The sequence below is a fragment of the Protopterus annectens genome, chromosome 5.part0 (genome assembly GCF_019279795.1).
Source record: "Protopterus annectens isolate FY-2018-M chromosome 5.part0, PAN1.0, whole genome shotgun sequence".
Taxonomy (NCBI): domain Eukaryota; kingdom Metazoa; phylum Chordata; order Ceratodontiformes; family Protopteridae; genus Protopterus; species Protopterus annectens.
In genome coordinates, this window is record NC_056735.1 from 1,456,083,327 (window position 1) to 1,456,104,079 (window position 20,753).

A 20,753-nucleotide genomic window follows, 5' to 3' on the forward strand; every position below is an offset into this window, starting at 1 on the left:
TGTATGTACATATATAATTGCATCTTTCATTTCCTGTCTATTTCTAGACATTAATATTATGTCATCAGCATAAGACATAATAATTTGATATGAAATACCCATTTCCTGTACATAATTACTTTTTCATTACTTCATTTCTCTCTTTTACTACAAAATCCATGGCCATTACAAACAAAATATTCATTGGAAATCTTTGTTTTAAACCTCTGTTCATTTCAATTTTTTCACTTACCCAACCATTTACTAAGATTTTAATTTTAGTATTTTTATATACTGACTTACATACATTTTTAATTCACATACTGCAATTATATTCTCTGACATAAAGTTTCATGCTCTATTGAATCAAATGCTTTATTTATATCAGTCACCATTAATTTTGCTTCTATTTCTTTTTTCTTAATATTATCTACCATTTCCCTATCATTAATAATTCTTGGCTTCCTTTTCCTTTGAGCTCACAAATGCATTCTGCCATAACGTCATTAAATTTATGTTCTATTCTTTTTTGTATTATCTTCATAAATAACTTATAATATGTTGTTCAACATTACTGGTCCCCAGTTTTTAATCTCATTCTTCTTCCCTTTTTCATATAAATTTCATAACTCTTACATATCTCTTCATAACAAATACCATCATTTTATCATTCATTAAATATTTCTACCAAGATTTATTTCCGCGAGTGTATCAAGTTCTTATACATTAGGTATCCTATACTATCTGGTCCAGCTGGTGAACCTATATTTGTTTCCTTCATTACTTTCTCTAAATCCATAATCATAATTTGTTTTTCAATTTCTCTATTCATTTCTTCTATAAACTGCTTCACCCTCCATTTATTTTTCTTTGTTTGTCTTTCTTTTGCCATCTCTTTAACATAATGCAGTATGATATTCATAATATTTGTTTCTTCTCTTTCAACTTCTCCATCTTTATTTTTCATTTCTCTCATTATGCCACAATCTTATTTTACTTTTGCTCCAATATGGTGATACGTCTTCCTTTTTCCTTATAAAACATTGTTTATATAATAGATCCTCTTCTTCTTTTCTAAAATATTCCCTTTTATTTATATCCAGATTGCATAAAACAGATTTTTGTGTTTTCCTGTATTCCTTTTTATCTTGCTGTCTATTTTTGTTCTCCCAAATTAAATACATCATTTTATATTTCGCTTTAAATATTATCCTCCAGTCTGACCAATTATTATAAAAGTCTCTCATAATCAAATTTTCCTTCCACAAAATTATTATATCTTTTCAACCTTTCTCATTCCACTCCCTTTCATTAATTCTCTTTACTCCTTTTCCAATTTTTATATGTTCTTTATTCATTTCTCCTTCTACCGTACAGCCAAATGATCTTAACAAACTGTTTCTACTGCATATTTTATCACTATTCTTATACTTTCAGATATCAAAAAATAAGCCATTTCTGTTTTCACTTTTCCTCTTCTATATGTACTGTTACTCAATTTTCATAACTGTAAATTCACACATTTTATTATTTCTTCCAATATTTTCTTATCGGATATTTTTGCATCTCAAGTCACAATTAAAATCTGCTGTTATTATTATTTCCATATTTACTATAACATACTTCAATATTTCTTGAAGTAATTTCTCTCTTTCTTTACATACCACATAAGCACATATTGCTGTAAGTCTGTAAATGTTCCCTTACCACATAAAGTTTACTATTGTTGTTGTTGTTGTTGTATCTTTTGGCTTATCCCGGTTAGGGGTCGCCACAGCGGAACTCCAGTCCGCTAATGTTTGGTAGTGGATTTTTACATGCCGAGTTACCAGCCCTGATGCACAACCTTCAACGAAGGCACGCCCATTCACGCATGCCTCCACACAGAAGACGCTCTAACTGAGAATCGAACGGAACAACGTCTTGCTGTGAGGTGACAACGCTACCGCAGCACCACTACCGCGGGTTTTAGTCTTCCTAATTTAACTATTGTATAATCCAGAATTTTTATTCCTGTCCTTTGTAGTATAGCATCCCTGAACATGTTTCTCTACCCAAATTCCATATTATACCACCTAACCATAAGGTCTCTGTTTGTTCTATTTCTTCTTTATTTAAACCCCTAACTTCTTCTAAAACTATTTAATCTACTTCACACATATTACAACATTCTAACACTCCAATCCTTCTTACATTCTTTATACTATTAACCTTGATAGAAAAAATTCTAATATTATTCATGTCCCTTCTCCTTAACTTTTAATAAATTATTTATCCATGTACTTACTTTTTCATTTTTATACTTACATCCTGAATTTTTTATCTCCTATATTTAACACTTTTTCCAATTTAACTGTTCTTTTAACCATTTTCCAGTCGATATCTACTCAATTGTTAATTTCTGATCCACTTTCCATCTTCCCTTCCCCTTTTTGTATACTAATCACATTTTCTTTTTAATTAGAGTCAGTATTCTCCCTTTTATGTTTATGTACATCTTCTGTATTTTGTCTTTCTATATTACATTCTAAACTTCTCTCTTTCTCACAATCCATCCATGCATTTATAACATTTCTTTTCACATTTTTGAGCATCATGACCATTTTCCCCACATAAATAACATTTCTTTTTATCACAAAATCCTCTCTAGATAAACTCAAGGTACTGCTGCTTAGTGCTAGGAGTCAAGTCAAGAAACTGCACTCCCGGGAAGCACTCCTCACTTTGGAAGATGCTGACATCTATGCAATCACCAAGACATGGTTCAAAGTCATGGAAAGCACCTAAATCATGCAGGGCTACAATGCTTTCCATATGTACAGAACACAAGTTGAGCATGAAAGAACCACAGGGCAGGTGTAGCCATCTTTATTAAGAATAAGTTCACCTCAAGACTGGTCAAACAGTATGACTCTCTTGAGCTACTCTATGTCCAATTAACTATAGACAAACCCCTTACCACATCATAGCTAGTTATAGGTCCCCCACCATGAAACAGGAAAAGCATCTTACTGGAGTCACCTGCCATACAGCCCAACACCTTAGTGACACATGGCAGTGGCTCCCCTTGGGGTAGATGGGGGAGCTCTAATGGAAGGCACTGATCTCATGGCAGAAATGGCCCACAAAATCAGGGTCCCATAGATTCCTTCTCAGAGAAACCCTACCAGCACTCCTGAAGGGAGGCCTGATTGCTTACCTCTGGAGGCAGTCTGGGGACGACTATCCTTGCACTCACTAGCCTGGTGGCAAATAACAATAGATACTTGGGTGCTAAGGATCATTGCCAGAGGATACTACATTCCCTTCTTACTCACTCCAAGAAGAGGAAGAAGAATTCTCAATGTTCCACCCAATCAGAGGGATCAGGCAGCTCTGGAAATTCAAAGGCTAATAGAAAAAAAGTGTCATCCAAGTCCCACCAAACCAGATAGGATCCATATTCTACTCAAGGTTTATTTTGGAGCCTTTTAAAGAAGTTTATTCAACAAACAAAATTCCGGATGGTCACAGTTCAGTCTATTCTCCCTTTCTTGGGAAAAGATGATTATATGTGTTCTATAGACCTCCAGGACATGTATTACCACATAAAAATGGACAAGCGCTCCAGAAGGTTCCTCCACTTCCAACTGGGAGCCAGTCAGTATCAGTTTAGATCTCTGCCCTACGGTCTCACCCCAGCCCCCCCCCCCAGGTGTTCACCAAGTGTATGGCAGCAGTAGCAGCTCACTTGAGACCGCATAGAATCCAAATGTTTCCATATTTCGACAACTGGCTCATCACCACTCCCACCAGGCATCTACTAGAACAGACAAGAGATTTTATTCTACATACTTGTGCTTTTCTAGGTATCATGGTGAATCATATGTAATCCCAACTAAGTCCGACTCAACAGTGGGCATTTATAGGAGCCTGCCTGAATACAACCTTGTGCATAGCATCCCTTCCTCTTCACAGATTGCAGAAGATAAGGTCCGAGGTGGAAGTTATTCTCTCCCTGATAATGTACCTGCTTTATTAGTTCTACAAGCTCTAGAATCCATGGCAGCGGCCATCACACTGGTTCCAATAGCAAGATTTCACATGATATTTTTGCAGTGGCTTCTAGCCTCCCAATGATCCATTCTCACTCATCCCTTGATGCATCTTATCCAAATTACCAACTGCTGCAAGAAGGACTTATCCTAGTGGATGGAATCAAAGGAAATTCTTTTAGGTCAACGCTTTATTTCACCCCAACCCAGGGCCATAATGACCATGCATGCCTCTCAGATATGGTGGTGGGGCATTATCTGGGCAGAACAGTCCAAGGCACTTGGTCCCTGATGGAGGCCAATCTGCATATCAATGTTCTGGAACTAAGGGTGCTGCTCTTAGTGTTGCAAGCCTTCCAAGCTACCCTCCCTCTAGGAATGATTGTGATTCAATCAGACAGCATGTCAGTAGTCTGGTATATCAAAAAACTTGGTGGAACCGTGTCTTAACCCCACTGTCGAGAAGCTCTCAGATCATGGCAATGGGCGATCTCTGCCAACTGCTTTCTGATGGCAACACACATCCAAGGAGCTTGAATGTGATTGCGGACAAGCTGAGCAGATGCATCCTCCTGCCTCACGAGTGGTTTCTCAATCCCAGAGTGGTGAAGAAAATTTTCCGTTGCTGGAGCCAGCCTTGCTCTGACCTATTTGCCTCATCCCTGAACAACAAATGCAATAGCTACTTTGACCTAATCCCCCCCAGGGAGAGTCTCTGAGATGCTCTCCTTCACAATTATTCCTTGGGTCTGCTCTATGCCTTCCCCCATTCCACTAATACCTCACTTCTTGAAAGCCATCAGGTTGAAGGGCAATGTGATTCTCATTGCTCCATTTTGGCATCGGCAGTTTGGTTCCCCTTTCTTTAGCCTCACCTAATTCACCATCCATGGACTCTGGACCCAGATCCAGACCTCCTGTCCCATCCACAGGGACAAGTTCACCCCAATCTGAAAAACCTCAAGCTTACAGCTTGGTTCCTCCAATTCCATTGATCTTCAGGTAAAATAATCTATTCTCTCTGGTTTGAAAAATGATTTGGCTTCCCATAAGCCTTCCACTAGGAAATTTTAGCACAGTAAGTGGAAACAATTTTCTATCTGGGCACGTAATAATAGAATTGATCCATTTGCAGCACCAGTTGGAAGGCTTTTAGAATTTTTAGCTACGCTTTTCAAACAGGGAGCTTCTTCTACCATCAAAGTTCAACTAGCTGCTTTTTCCCAACTTCCATGATGGCTTTGAAGAGCATTCATTAATTTCAAATAAGTTGTGTAACGTTTTTATCAAAGGAACCTTGAGCTTTATAGGGACACATTCATGCCCTGGGATCTTAATATGATTCTACAGTCCTTGGTCCATTCCCCTTTTGAGCTAGTGGCTACTTGTGACTTGAAGTTCTTTTCATGGATGAGTATTTTGTTTTAGCTATTACATCTGCCAGAAGAATTTCAGAGATTCATGCCTTATCTTCAAAAATCTCCATATTTGATTTTTCATAAGAACCGTGTGTTGCTAAGAACCAACCCATCTTTTCTTCCAAAAGTAGTACTGGAAACTAACATTAGCTAGTCTATTGATTTACCAGTCTTCTTCCATAATTTCTCTAACAAGGGAGAATACTGTTGACACTTACTAGATGTTCCTTCCTCCTCCTTCAGATTCCTTGGAGGAATGGACTCTAGTCCTGGTTATCTGTTATTTCATATATGACCTTGGACATAGCTTCTTCAATTGTTATAAGTCTATTTTTCCTGTCTTCCTTTATAGCTGCAAAATCAATCTGGGGTAATTTAGAGAGGGCCATTCTGGTTACGGACTTAGCTCAAGCGTTTTTGGCACTCGATAGCTGTTATAACAGCCGAGCTGGTTCCGAAAGCCAGAACTGAGTCCCATACATCAAGGATAAATGAAGATTGACAACATAGATGGAATGTTATGGTAAGTACATAACTTGTTTTTCCATAGTTTCTTCTTCTTGATGACTTTTCTTTTTGTATGGTATATTTTCTTTTACTGGTTATTTATTACCAGTCTCCACAAAAATCTTGACATTCTACTTTCTGATTACACCATTTACAGCTTATTTTTATAGCTTTAATTGTTTCATGTGACTTTCCCATGGTTTTATAGAGTAATGTTTTATCATTACATTATTGTACCATACTTTTCTATTTTTTTCTATGTCAGCAATTTTTATTTTTCACAAAGATATTTTTTGTTGGCAACATTATATTTTATTTATACACTCTTTTTCTCCTTTACTCTTTTTTACCATACCCCCCAAATTTATCACACTTATATTTATACAGTTTTACTACTAATCTCTTATGTTTTACATTTATCCACTTTAACACTTTGTAGAAATGTAATGAAGATGCATATACCACTGGGTTAATTAAGGCTTGTTAGCTGAGGTGCTAGAGTGCAATAAACTTTGTACTATTTCATCTGTGGCTGTTGTTTGTTTCTCTGGGTTAATTAACCCTAAACTTCAGTCTTATTTATTTACATACAAAACTCCTCTTTTTACTGGGTTTAATTTAGAATCCCATATAAATGAAAAAATATCTACAATAATTCCTTTTCAAATTCTATTGCTAAATATGATTTTTCCCATCAGTACTGAGTTTATCAAATAAGCCTTTTTTCTGAATAATTTATATGTTCCCCAGAGAAGACATGTTTGCTTTATTTCTTCCATTGGTTTTCAACATTGAATTATATTTACATCTTTATTCCTAAATTTTATACCTAACAGAGAAATTTCATTCATTGTAAAATATATACCCCAAATCTTTACTACATCATCTAAACCTTTACTTTTCTCTTTATGTAAAGCCATCCTAATCATCAACATTCATTTGTGTAAATTATTACCTCTTTTATTCAAATGTTGTTTTTTGCAATTATTTTAATGTCATTTGCGTATGTTAACAGAACTGGAATTCTTAACCCTTCAGGTGTTATATGCCCCCACCTCTTTAATTTTGTAATTTATTTCTTGTACTATCACATTCCTAACTAATGCAAAGAATATACAACTCACTGAACATCCACTCTTTATATGTACCTTTTGGCTTAACCAGCATTTACAAATATTTTCACTTTATTATTACTATTCACTGACATATATAATTTCCTAACTTTCTCACTTATATTATATTCTTTCATTATTATCCATAAGATTTCAAGTCCAATTGTGTCAAATGCCTTATTAAGATCTCCTGTCATGATTTTCCCTTTTTCTTTTCTGTTCATAATATCATCTATTTATTTATTTATTTATTTGCCCTTTGTGGACTGGGTTAGTCCAACTGGGCTGGTGGCCCATTTTCAATGGAGACCCAAGGAGAAAGTCTCCAAACAGATAAAGAATTACAATAGCAAAGATTACATTACAAGTGATTTGAATGTATACATAACTACATATATATTTATGCTATACATGGGATGTATACATAACTACATACAATCATGCCATAGCGGATACTGACAAAGGGCATAATTCAGTAAAAAGAATAGCTAACAAAAATTACAAAAGGTAGAAACATGCAGTATACATGTGGAATTAAAATAGAGCATCAGAAAATAAAAAAATAGCCCTGGCAACATCTTTGCTGACAAAAAACATAATGCTAGGGAGGAAGAAAAAAGTATTAAGTGAGTAGGTTGAAGTAGAAGTGAATGGGAGGAATGCGTGAAAACAGTTAAGAGAAGACAGAATGGGGAGAGAAGCATAGTAGCTAAGGAAGAGAAAAGGAGAGAGTTTAGTGTAGTTTTTCTAATCAGCATAGCTAAGGTGCCATAGACCCAGCTGTTATGAAGTTATTTTTATTTTTTTTATTTTTATTTACTATAATTAATCATTCTTGGCATGCCTTCCCCTTTATACTGTATATGTTGTCTTCCATAATTTTTTTCCATTTTAACTTCAAATCTCTTTTGTATTATTTTCATAAAGATCTTATAATCATTATTAATCAATAACATTGGTTTCCATTTTTTCTTATTCTCTTCTATCTTCCTTTTATCATATGAGTTTAAGTACTCTACTACTTAATTTGTTATATATAAAACCTTCATTTAACCATTCATTCAAATCTTTAAAAAATATTTTTCCAGTCCCTTAAATTTTTATACATTTCATACCCTATTCCATCTGGGCATGCAGTCGACTCTACATTTTCGTGTCCTAATACTTTAACTAGCTCATTTAAAGAAATCTCCTTTCCAATTCTTTATTCTCTTTTTTTTTCTACTTTGCATGTTTTTTTTTCACCATGTTCTTTTTCCTTTAAATGTTTCTTGCACATATTGTACTACACTATTCACAATCTTTTCCTGAGTTCTTTCTATTTCACCTTTTACATTTTTTTGTTTCTGTCATTATACTAACAGTTTTGTTTACTAGTCTGTTTAAGTAACTCAGTACTTCTCTTTTTCTTTGTAAAAATGTCTTTGTTTATATAACAGTTCTTGTATCTTTCTTGATTTCTTTCATATAATTCTTTTTTTATCAAAGTACTTTCTAACAAATCTTCCAAAGCATCATTATATGATCATTATGTCATCTTTTATATTTTTATATACAGCATCTTATAACTTCTAACATTTATCTTATATCATTTCCCTTCTTTTTATGCTTGCCTCTGTATAATATTCATATTTAACACTACATAATCTAAAATCTGATGAAATAAGCTTTCCCTTTCTACAGTTAGTATAAGCATATTATGTTATAATTCTATATACGTATTCTTTCCATTTTAAAATCTACAATATTTAATCTTCTCATTTTTGCTACAGTTATATATAATATCTTTACTGTATTTCTATAGAATAAGTCTATTCCAGAATATCTCTCATTTCCCCAAATTCCAAATTATCTTTCTTCTCCATAGTTTCTCTGTTTGTAATCTTTCTTCATTTGTTAAAAATCGTGTGTCTTCAATATAATTACATCTACATCACATGTATTATACCACTGTAAAATTCCTATTCTTCTTACTATATTCTTAATACTATTTACATTTACAAAAACCAAATTAAAATTTTCATTTTCCTTATATTCATGGTTTTATAAGTTCATAAGTAATTATTGGCTAGGTTTCTTAACAGACCATTGTAAGCCCAACCAGTTTCCTTCCCAAAGGTGAGAATCAAACACTGTACCTTATGTTTGTGAATCAAATGTCATAACCATTATACTAAGCCCCAAGCTTTAGATGTAAATATTCTTTTTCATCCATTTCATTTCTTTTTCTTTTGTACTTATCCCTTTAAATTTTTTTCTGCTTTTTAACTTTTTACTAGTAGAATTCTTTTTTCTCTTTTATTGCCTCCCAGTTTATGTCTTATTCATTGCTCATGTCAGAACCTTCTTCTATGTTCTCTTTATTATTTTTTTCTCATCTATTTTTTCTTCTGTTCCTAGTACTTCTAATTTTTTCTTTCTTCATTTTCTTCTCTTTCTTTTTCCTTACTGTCATTTTTGTTTTTACAATCCATCCATAAATGTCCAATTTTGTTGTAGATATAACTTTCAGTTCACGTTTTTTGTATCATGTCCCATTTCCACACAAATATAACATTTTCTTTTGTCACAGTTACTTATCAAATGTCCTTTTCCACAAAAAAAAAAAAGACATGTTTTGGGCTGTCCCCATATTTCACATCAACAATCCTATTCCCCTCCACATTTATCATGCTTAGTATATGTATATTTTTTTCTCCTTCTATTTTAACACAATATAACAATCCAAGGCACCAGTCCATAAACCCCTTTTGTCATAAACTTTTGCAGTGTCCAGTACTTATTTACATAAATCTTTTAAATGTCATTTCAAAGTCTCTTTCTACATCTGTTCAAAATTGTACATTAATCTTCTTTTTTGTTTCCCTGTTAAATGCTTTTATCACATCAAGATTCCATGGGTTACAAACTTTCTTTTTTTTTTCATATTCTCCAATAAAAATTTCCATTGAAAAAACAGTCTCAAGTATAATGTCACAAAAAGTCTATTCAGTAATAAAAATAAATGGTCTTACCTCATGTATTTTTATACTCAGAGAAGTTTTTAAATTGTCACACTTCATACCTGTCCATTCCTTTGTCTTCCTTACTTTGAATCCTTACCATGTACTTCTGTTTTTCATTTTCTTCTATCTTCTTTTCTGCTACTCCACTTTTGCCTTATTTTACTGTCTCTGCATATGTTTTATTTTCTATCTCACCACTATTCTTCAGGATTGTCTGTACATAATTCTTTTGTATTTTCTCCATAATGTCCCACCAGGAAACATCTCCTTCATTTTATGGCTCACTCTGCACCACCATTTCTTTAAGTAAATCATCCAGCAACCCTCCTGACTGGAGGGTTGTAATTACATATCCATCATTTGCCAACTTATCTCCATTAAACAGACTTCTTTGAAACATTTCCTCAGACTCCTGCACACTTTCTCTGGTCGATATTTGCTTTCTCCTTCATTTCTTTTACTACTCCATCTCCTTCTCTCTCCATGTGCTTCCCTGTTTCCCTGGGTCACTTCTGTGCCTGGAATGGAAACAGGAAGTGCTCCTCCAAAATGGTTCCCATTCACAGCAATGATGAGTAGGGTAAGTTCCCTGAGTGCCCTGGCCAAATCTCTCCTAGTAATATAAATACCACCTCAGGTATCCCCCTGAAAAAGGCTACTAGCCTAGTGAGGCTAACCCAGTTAACAAAGGGGAAAATAAAATAAAAAAATGTTCAAGATGTCTTCCCCAGCTACTACTAGTCTTACTACTTTCGAAATGCCCACATCTCTATATTCTATAAGAATTTAGTAATTGGTTGGGTCTGTACATGTGTTGGTTATGTTTTATATGCAGTTTACTTTTATGATAATGACAATCCATGATGTACAATTAATGAGAATAACATACACACAATTAACAAATTTATTGTCATCTACATGTTTATGATAAATATATTATGTCCATTGCTAAGTTCTGCTTTGCTCCTTAAAAGTACATTCTGTTTTAAAGTGTTTGTTCTATGACCACTGAAATGCATTAATTTGTGTCTACATTGTAACACCTGATGACTATGTATTTAATTACCCTGCTAATGTTTTATTACCAGTGGAGATTTCCTGTAGGATTACCTTATAAATGTACACCATTAGCTGAACATTCCCGGTTACAAAATAAATGAAATAACCAGACTTCGCACCAAGGTGGTCAGATAAACCATGGGAAGAGAAAAAAAAAACTAATGAAAAATTGTCTTTCTGTAGTATAAGGTACGTCTTCTGACAAATGCAAAAATTTTCAGGTTTTATAAAATAGGATTACATTATTTATTCTGTTTAGACAAGTACCCCCTGCTTGAGAAATTAGCATTGATTGCTTTCTTGGAGTAAGGGAAATACATGCTGGAATCCCTGACTAAAAGCCTCTTTGTGAGGAAAACCTACTCACCATTAAAACACTGGTTAACATATGAATGTTTCATGTATAATGTAGGATTCCTAGAGCAGATTTATGTTTGCTGTTACATTAGAAATCAATAATATAGACTCCAAGACTAAAAGGAGACAGTGGTTACTCTTCCTGATCCCCTGTTTTGTGAGTCCTGTGGCCCATAAATCTACCCTTATCCTGGTTTTATTTCTTTAGTGAAATGTAAAACATTTGCAGAACTAATAAAAAGGTGCCATGAGTGTTGAATGCCTCTGTCTAGAGGAACCTCCATCCTTTACCTCATAGTATATATCACTGACTCATTGTTTTTAAGCTGACCCTGTCTGCCCCCGTACAGAGTGGGCTGTAGCCATCAGTTCCTGTTACCTGGAATGCTCTGACCATGAGAAGAACAGTCTGGATCCAACAGTTTCCCCAGTTGTGTTAATGTTTATATATCAATGATGCAAGTTAATGTTGCTGCCTCATAATAACCATGGTTGTCATATTCTAATGAACTGGTCTTCTGTAGACATAACATCCATGGTATCCAAATAAATCAAAATAATTCCTTTCAGAAATTACTTTTTAATTGTTTTACTTTTCACTGTATTGACCATCACCACAATGTACTTACTTTTTCAGAATCTTATCTATCAGCATGCAAAATGTATGTATTATGCAAACAAATTTGCAGAATATGCTAGTTCCTGTAAATTTCTACACATCTGTTTTATCTTTGAAATTTTCGTGTACAACATTATGTGCTTTCCCTTTAGATAGTGCTATACCTGTATATTACATGTGTGTATTTAAAAGTGTGTTAGATGCAGTGACCATATAGATAACATTTGGAATATTGGCTTCTTTTTATTTAATGTTAATATCCTATGCTTTTTTGCAGGTCCAAAAGGAGATATGGGAGTGATGGGACCCCCTGGATATGAAGGTTCTCCTGGGCTAAAAGGCAGTCATGGCCTTGAGGGGGAGAAAGGTAGGCACTGACTATGAGATGGCTTCCTTATAGCTCTGTTACCACTTGCTAGACTTCTTCAATGACATCTTATTTTAAGCCTTAAGCTTCTCATTGCTCAAACAATAATAGTGTATCACAAACATTTTTAAAGAAATTTGATCATTTAAGTAGAAGTGATGCAATGCATTTTGTGTATTTGACTCATTGTTTACCTGTGTTGCAGATATGGAAGGTATCCTCATATCTGGCATAACAAACCTTGATATACTAAGCATCACTGCTGCTGTATCTATTAAAGAAGGCTTTAGTATTTCAACATTGGGTCACTAAGTTGTGTGCTACACTGATGTATTTGAGACTGCAAAACACTGAACAACGTTTAGTCATTTTTGTGAAGTCATTTATATTAATAACCAAAACGTCATTTAAATATTTCAGGACAGTACCTAATCAACATGCAAATCTTGTCAAAAGGTCAAGGTGTTTTGTTTTGCAAAATGGATTCCTAAGGGAGAATATATGTATCTAGATGTTATGCAATATGGGTGGCATTCATAGACATTTGTATACTATGTAATGCACTTTGCAAAGCCCTACATGATAGTCAAACAGAAGGTGATTGAAAATATCATGGTCCAACTGCACAGCAGCTTGCAACTGGACAAAGGTATATTTTCCAAGCTGTTTGTAATTGCGACAATCCACAAAAGCAACCAAGGGAAATTAGGCCTTTACATGGCACAGATGTCTTTGCTAATGTGGAAGTTACATAGTAAGAAGACCCAATCATGGACTCTTGCAAACTATTAGGCTCATACTGCACAGTGCATAAGCTTTCATTATCACTTCCCATAGTCTCTGAAGGTGGACTCACTGCCTCTGACTTTTGTGTTTCCACAGCCCCTTTCAATCTCAGTTAGCCACTGGAATTTTTGATAAATAATACCAGTGTCCTTCCCATCAAAGTTATAAACCAGTGGACTAGTTTGATCAGTTATTACTCTTGGAGTCCATTGCAGGCCTCATCCAGTCATATAATGAAAGTACACTCATTTAGATTTAATGGGAGACCTGCCCTGGTATTAAAATGATGCAATTTCTTTTATTGCTTCATTTTGGAATTCAGTGGTCATGCTAGGCTTGAATCATTATTGTCCGGTATGTATGTCTCTGTTTAGAAACAGAACCACAGTTGTTTGTCCTGTTTGCATAATTGTCAGTTTGCTATTGCAGTAAGAACAATGAAATTTATCTTACACAGTTTATGTAGTATTCAATGATGTTTTCATTCCAGATGTTCATAGATTCAGAGATTAGTACTAGGCTAACCGCCCTTGTGGGTCATTTTAAGCCTAGCTAATTATCCCATGTGAGAGTCAAACCCTGCACCTTGTGTCCATAAGGTAAACACCCTAACCATTATGCCAAGCATTATATTTGAGAACATTCTTAGGCAGAAAGTCCAGCTACATTAATTGAGAGAATGATACCATTTTATTCATAAAATTACAAAGTTTCTCAGATATAAAGTTAGGACCATTATCTGGTACACTGCATTTAGGAAATCTATATGAAGAAAACAAACTTCTTAATTTACTAATAGTGGCATGAGATGTAATTTTAGACATTCAAAATATTTCTAACCATTTTAGGAATGCATTTGCTGTTGTCATGAAAACGTCTACAACATCTGCTTGGAAATTCCCATAGATGTATTGGTGCTTAGCATGGCAATTTGTTTTACTTCCATCCTGGTACACATATTTACATATATCATAAATAGAAAAACACCTTCTTGCCAGTCAGACCAATGGTGCAAATAATGAATGAACTTGTAGTTGTCCAAAATCAGTTTAATCCAACAATAATCACAATAGACAAGCGCTTTCGTCCAGCACACACTGGACTTCTTCAGAACTAATAAAACAATTAGGAAAACAGCCATTTAAATACATTTCAACAACCAGTAAAAGAAAAGCATTTAAATACAAGTAATTAGTTATTTAAACAACCATATAAATAACTATGTATAAAAACAGGCATTTATGTTTTAAAAAACACGTATAAATAACTTACAAAGGAAGTGCTCTACGCTTTAAAAATGGCATAACTGAAACATGTTCATTAATCCCAGGGGAATGGGATGCATTTAACCTTAATTGCCAATTCATCTCTTTTCTCTCAAGTGTGTTTGCCCAATCCCCCCCCCCCCTTGGATTCATCTCAACTATTCCTAAAATACCAAATAAAAAGTGTGTACAGTCCTTATTATTACCCAAATGCTTAGAAAGGGCATTATTAATATTTTTCTGTCTAATAGCATAAATGTGCTCATAAATTCTCCTAAGGAGAGTTCTTTCCATTTTCCCTATATAAAAATTAAAACATTTTTGACAAACTGTTATATAAACCAAACCCTTCGTACCACAATTGCCTACCATTGTCCTCACCTTAATACCACATTTACCAATGTATAATATTGCGTCTTTTAAAGTAAACTTACAATAATTACAATGACCACAACATGTTCTGCCCTTATCCAACATACCTTTAAACATAATTGGTCATTCAAACAAAAATTTTAAGTTTGCACATGTTCTAAACACAAAACTGGGGTTATTAGCCACAACAACCTGAAGCTTCTTATTTGCCCTAAATAAATTCCAATTTCTACTTAAAATCTCCTTAACTTTTTTACTGTAACACCCATAAGTCAGGACCTTACTATTTTCATACTCTTTTGACCTTTTTTCCTCCTTATTAGTGTCAATAGTGGTTCCTAATAAAGGGGTATACCTCAAACCCCACTTATCTTTCACTAAATTATACATTTCAAGAACCATTTTTTCAGGATAACCTCTATCATAAAAATAACCCTTCAAAACGTCTATCTCCCTAATGACAATATTTAAAGAGGAACACATTCTAGCCACTCTGATGAACTGGCCTTTAACAATACTTCTTTTTATATAAAATGAGTGACTACTACTATATTCCAAATAATCATTGGAGAATGTCGGTTTTCTATATAAAGTGGACAAAAACTCTTTCAAGATAGTGTCTTAACTAATAGACACATCTAAATGACTGACTGTCTCATTATTATGTGTGGAGGTGAACTTAAAATAATCACAAATATTATTTATATAATCACAAAACTGTTCATCTATCCCATTTCCTTTCCACATAATAAAAATATTGTCCAAAAACCTTAAATACATACTCTACTTTCTTCCGAATTCAGTACAGAACACATTCTTTTTCTCCCAACTAAACATAACTAAATTGGCAAATAAGGGAGCACAACTTGAACCCATGGCAACCCCTAAGTTCTGTTTAAAATACTCCCCTTCAAAACAAAAATAATTATTTTTCAATATAATATCCATAGCTAACTTAACAAAATTTAAAAGGGTGTTATTTAAAGAAGATATTTCAAACAAGGCCTCATAAAATAATTCTAACCCAATATCATGTGGTATAGATGTATAAAGGTCACAAACATCAATAGTAGTAAAGGTACAATCATCATCATATAATTCCTTTTTAAATCATGTAAGGAAATCCCACAAATCTTTTAAAATATAATCAATAGGCAACAAAGCATCCCTCACCAACCTATCCACAAATATGCCTAATGAATAAGTCATACTATATAGGAATGGAATAATAAGCCTATAAGGGGGGTAAAAATGTCCTTATGTATTTTGGGAATACTAAAAGCTAATGGTATAACTGGACATTTATTAGTCAAAAAATTGAAAATGACTTCATTAATACTTCCTTGAAATAAACTATCTTCTATCATTAAACTAATTTTCTTTTGTGCTATGTTAATTTCATTTTTAGAGGTAACCAAATATTTATCCTCATCATGCAACATAGCAGAAATCCGACAGTCATAATCAATTTTATTGACCAAAACAACACCCCCCCCCCTTTATCAGGCTTCATAACTCTAATATCAGGATTACTCCTGATGCTTTCCAAAATTTTACTTTTGTCCAGAGATAAATTACATTCATCCCTCTTATTTGTTGCTGTAGCTCCCCCTCCTCCAACCCTGCCCTCTGGAGGTTTGTCCTCTCCCCCTTCCCCCCTGCCGTCCTAAAAAATTCTGATTATTATAATTATAACCAATACCTTTATTAATAAGCCTTTCTGACCTCCTTAGTGGCGGGTATTCATCATCATATGTATCATGTTCATGTTCTACATAATTATTATCAACATTGTTCCCTGTGTTAACAAAATTTCTCCCTTGATCTCGTGAATCTTGTGCATCATTATTGTAGGGAAAATACGATTTAGGGAAGGGGTAGGCCATCCTCTCCTTATACTCAATCTCATCTCTAAATAATTTGTTCTTCTTCCTTTTCATATTTAAATCAGTTTGCTTTTTTTACATTGTCAAAAATACCCTCATACCACCCGTTATATTCGTTAAATTGCACATCATTAGTAATTTCATTATTCAGCTTATCCACTTCTATTAACAATTTGCCAATTTTTTAGCATTAATTTTTATAATGAACTCCATGACTTCAAAACCATGTCTATCAAACATTTCAATCAAGTTATCACATTCAACATCATTTTTGGACAAACCATTAGGAAATTTAAACATACGGAGCCCTTTCAGTACTCACTTTTTACACAAAGACTCCTTCAAATAAACATTACCACATTAAGGGCTACGCACCTTTAAAAGCATGGATTCAAAGTCCTTAAGTCCATTTTTTAAAAACCCTCTATTCACATGCGAATTATGTCCAGTAAAAGAAAAATTGTCCATATTTAACCAGTCTCTTAGATTACGTACATCATTAATTTCACCTACAGTTTGTTTTTCTTGCCCACACGGAATCTCTGCCTGGGTCATCGAAGCCAAACCGGAATTTAAAACTCCTGGAAATGAACGGTCACATGTGTTTTTATTACCTGGTTCCCTGTTGCTATGGGAACCTGTTTTATAAAGGAATTTTGACAATGTAAAAAAGCAAACTGATTTAAATATGAAAAGGAAGAAGAACAAATTATTTAGAGATGAGACTGAGTATAAGGAGAGGATGGCCTACCCCTTCCCTAAATCGTATTTTACCTACAATAATGATGCACAAGATTAACGAGATCAAGGGAGAAATTTTGTTAACACAGGGAACAATGTTGATAATAATTATGTAGAACATGAACACGATACATATGATGAAGAATACCCGCCACTAGGGAGGTCAGAAAGGCTTATTCATAAAGGTAATGGTTATAATTATAATAATCAGAATTTTTTAGGATGGCAGGGGGGAAGGGGGAGAGGACAAACCTCCCGAGGGCAGGGTTGGAGGAGGGGGAGCTACAGCAACTAAAAATGCTGGTTCTGTGAGTATAAATGTCGGATTTGAAGGTAGACGTTTAAGTAGTGGAGGGTTTAATATTTATAACTATACTAATGAGAGCATTAGACGCGAGCACTTTTCATTGTTAAAGAAGGGAATGAAGTTTATTCCAGTTAGAAAGGAGGACGTGTCGCAAACCATTTTAGAATTGGGGAGTTATACTAGAAAATTGAATTTGAAATGTATTTTTAAAGACACAGATAAAAATACCAATAATTTATGGGCTCCCTCAACTACTATGTTCAAGAAAAAGAGTTGTTACAATCCCCTGTTACACCCTGCAATAGCATCCTATAAGAAAGTATGCATACAGGAAATTTTTAAGTTATACTCCACAAATAAGAGGGATGAATGTAATTTATCTCTGGAAGAAAGTAAAAATTTGGAAAGCATCAGGGGTAATCCTGATATTAGAGTTATGAAGTCTGATAAAAGGGGGGTGTTATTTTGGTCAATAAAATCGATTATGACTGTCGGATTTCTGCTATGTTGCATGATGAGGAGAAATATGTGGTTGCCTCTAAAAATGAAATTAACATAGCACAAAAGAAAATTAGTTTAATGATAGAAGATAGTTTATTTCAAGGAAGTATTAATGAAGTCATTTTCAATTTTTTGACTAATAAATGTCCAGTTATACCATTAGCTTTTGGTATTCCCAAAATACAAAAGGACATTTTTGACCCCCCTTATAGGCTTATTATTCCATCCCAATATAGTATGACTTATTCATTAGGCATATTTGTGGATAGGTTGGTGAGGGATGCTTTGTTGCCTGTTGATTATATTTTAAAAGATTTGTGGGATTTCCTTACACGATTTAAAAAGGAATTCTATGATGATGATTGTACCTTTACCACTACTGATGTTTGTGACCTTTATACATCTATACCACATGAGATTGGGTTAGAATTATTTTATGAGGCCTTGTGTGAAAAATCTTCTTTAAATAACACCCTTTTAAATTTTGTTAAGTTAGCTATGGATATTATATTGAAAAATAATTATTTTTGTTTTGAAGGGGAGTATTTTAAACAGAACTTAGGGGTTGCCACGGGTTCAAGTTGTGCTCCTTTATTTTCCAATTTAGTTATGTTTAGTTGGGAGAAAAAGAATGTGTTCTGTACTGAATTCGGAAGTAAATGGAGTATGTATTTAAGGTTTTTGGATGATATTTTTATTATGTGGAAAGGAAATGGGATGGGTGAACAGTTTTGTGATTATATAATTAATATTTGTGATTATTTTAAGTTCACCTCCACACATAATAACGAGACAGTCAGTTATTTAGATGTCTCTATTAGTAAAGACATTATCTTGAAAGAGTTTCATCCACTTTATATAGAAAACCAACATTCTCCAATAATTATTTGGAATATAGTAGTAGTCACCCATTTTATATGAAAAAAGTATTGTTAAAGGCCAGTTCATCAGAGTGGCTAGAATGTGTTCCTCTTTAAATAGTGTCATTAGGGAGATGGACGTTTTGAAGGGTTATTTTTATGATAGAGGTTATCCTGTAAAAATGGTTCTTGAAATGTATAACTTAGTGAACGATAATTGGGGTTTGAGGTATACCCCTTTATTAGGAACCACTATTGACACTAATAAGGAGGAAAAAAGGCCAAAAGAGTATGGAAATAATATGATCCTGACTTATGGGTGTTACAGTAAAAAGGTTAAGGAGATTTTAAGTAGAAATTTGAATTTATTTAGGGCAAATAAGGAGCTTCAGGTTGTTCTGGGTAATAACCCTAGTTTTGTGTTTAGAACATGTGCAAACTTAAAATTTTTGATTGAAAGACCAATTATGTTTAAAGGTATGTTGGATAAGAGCACAACATGCTGTGGTCATTGTAATTATTGTAAGTTTATTTTAAAAGACGCAATATTGGTGAATTTGGTATTAAGGTGAGGACAATGGTAGGCAATTCTGGTACGAAGGGTTTGGTTTATATAGCAGTTTGTCAAAAATGTTTTAATTTTTATATAAAATTTAAATTTATGAGCTCATTTATGCTATTAGACAGAAAAATATTAATAATGCCCTTTCTAAGCATTTGGATAGTAATAAGGACTGTACACACTTTTTATTTGGTATTTTAGAAATAGTTGAGATAAATCCAAGGTGGGGGGATTGGGCAAACACACGAGAGAAAAGAGAAGAATTGGCAATTAGGGTTAAATGCATCCTATTCCCCTGGGATTAATGAACATGTTTCAGTTATGCCATTTTAAGCATAGAGCGCTTTCTTTGTAAGTTATTTATATGTGTTTTTTTTTAAATATGAATGTCTGTTTTTATACATAGTTATTTATAGGGTTGTTTAAATAACTAATTACTTGTATTTAAATGCTTTTCTTTTATTGGTTGTTGAAATGTATTTAAATGACTGTTTTCTTAATTGTTTTATTAGTTCTGAAGAAGTCCAGTGCGTGCTGGACGAAAGCGCTTGACTATTTTGATTATTGTTGGATTAAACTGATTTTGGACAACTACAAGTTTGTTCGGTTTTTGCACCATTGGTCTGACTGGCAGGAAGGTGTTTTTCTATTTATGAGTTTTGGTTGCCTGCCTTGTACACCGTTTTGTTTGTTGTGATATTTACATATATGTTCAACCTAGAAAGCTAGCTTGGGCCATAATACAAAAGTAAAAACAAGCATACTTTCAGGCTGTCATCCACATGAACAAACTTTATTTGCATAACATAAATTAATACCATGAAAAGAATTTACTGAAATCTCTTGCAAATGATCCTCTAACGGGACACTGAAACACCCCTCCATTCCTTCTCTACCCAGATCTGTGATTTCTGGAAAGGGGATTTGCATGTAGTTTTGAAATTCACTACTCAATATGACAGTCATAGGTAAATACAATAATAACCCATCTGTAAGTACAAGTGGTTGCCATGGTG

General features: G+C 33.9%; 1 protein-coding gene across 1 annotated transcript in view; it reads left to right on the forward strand.

The window, feature by feature from the left end:
* Window positions 1-20,753, forward strand: part of COL4A1 (collagen type IV alpha 1 chain) — a 1,084,337-nt gene that overhangs the window by 758,707 nt on the left and 304,877 nt on the right. The window contains exon 33 of the mRNA XM_044071271.1: window positions 12,368-12,457. Within this exon, the coding sequence (XP_043927206.1) occupies window positions 12,368-12,457 (90 nt within the window). The remainder of the gene's footprint in view (window positions 1-12,367; window positions 12,458-20,753) is intronic.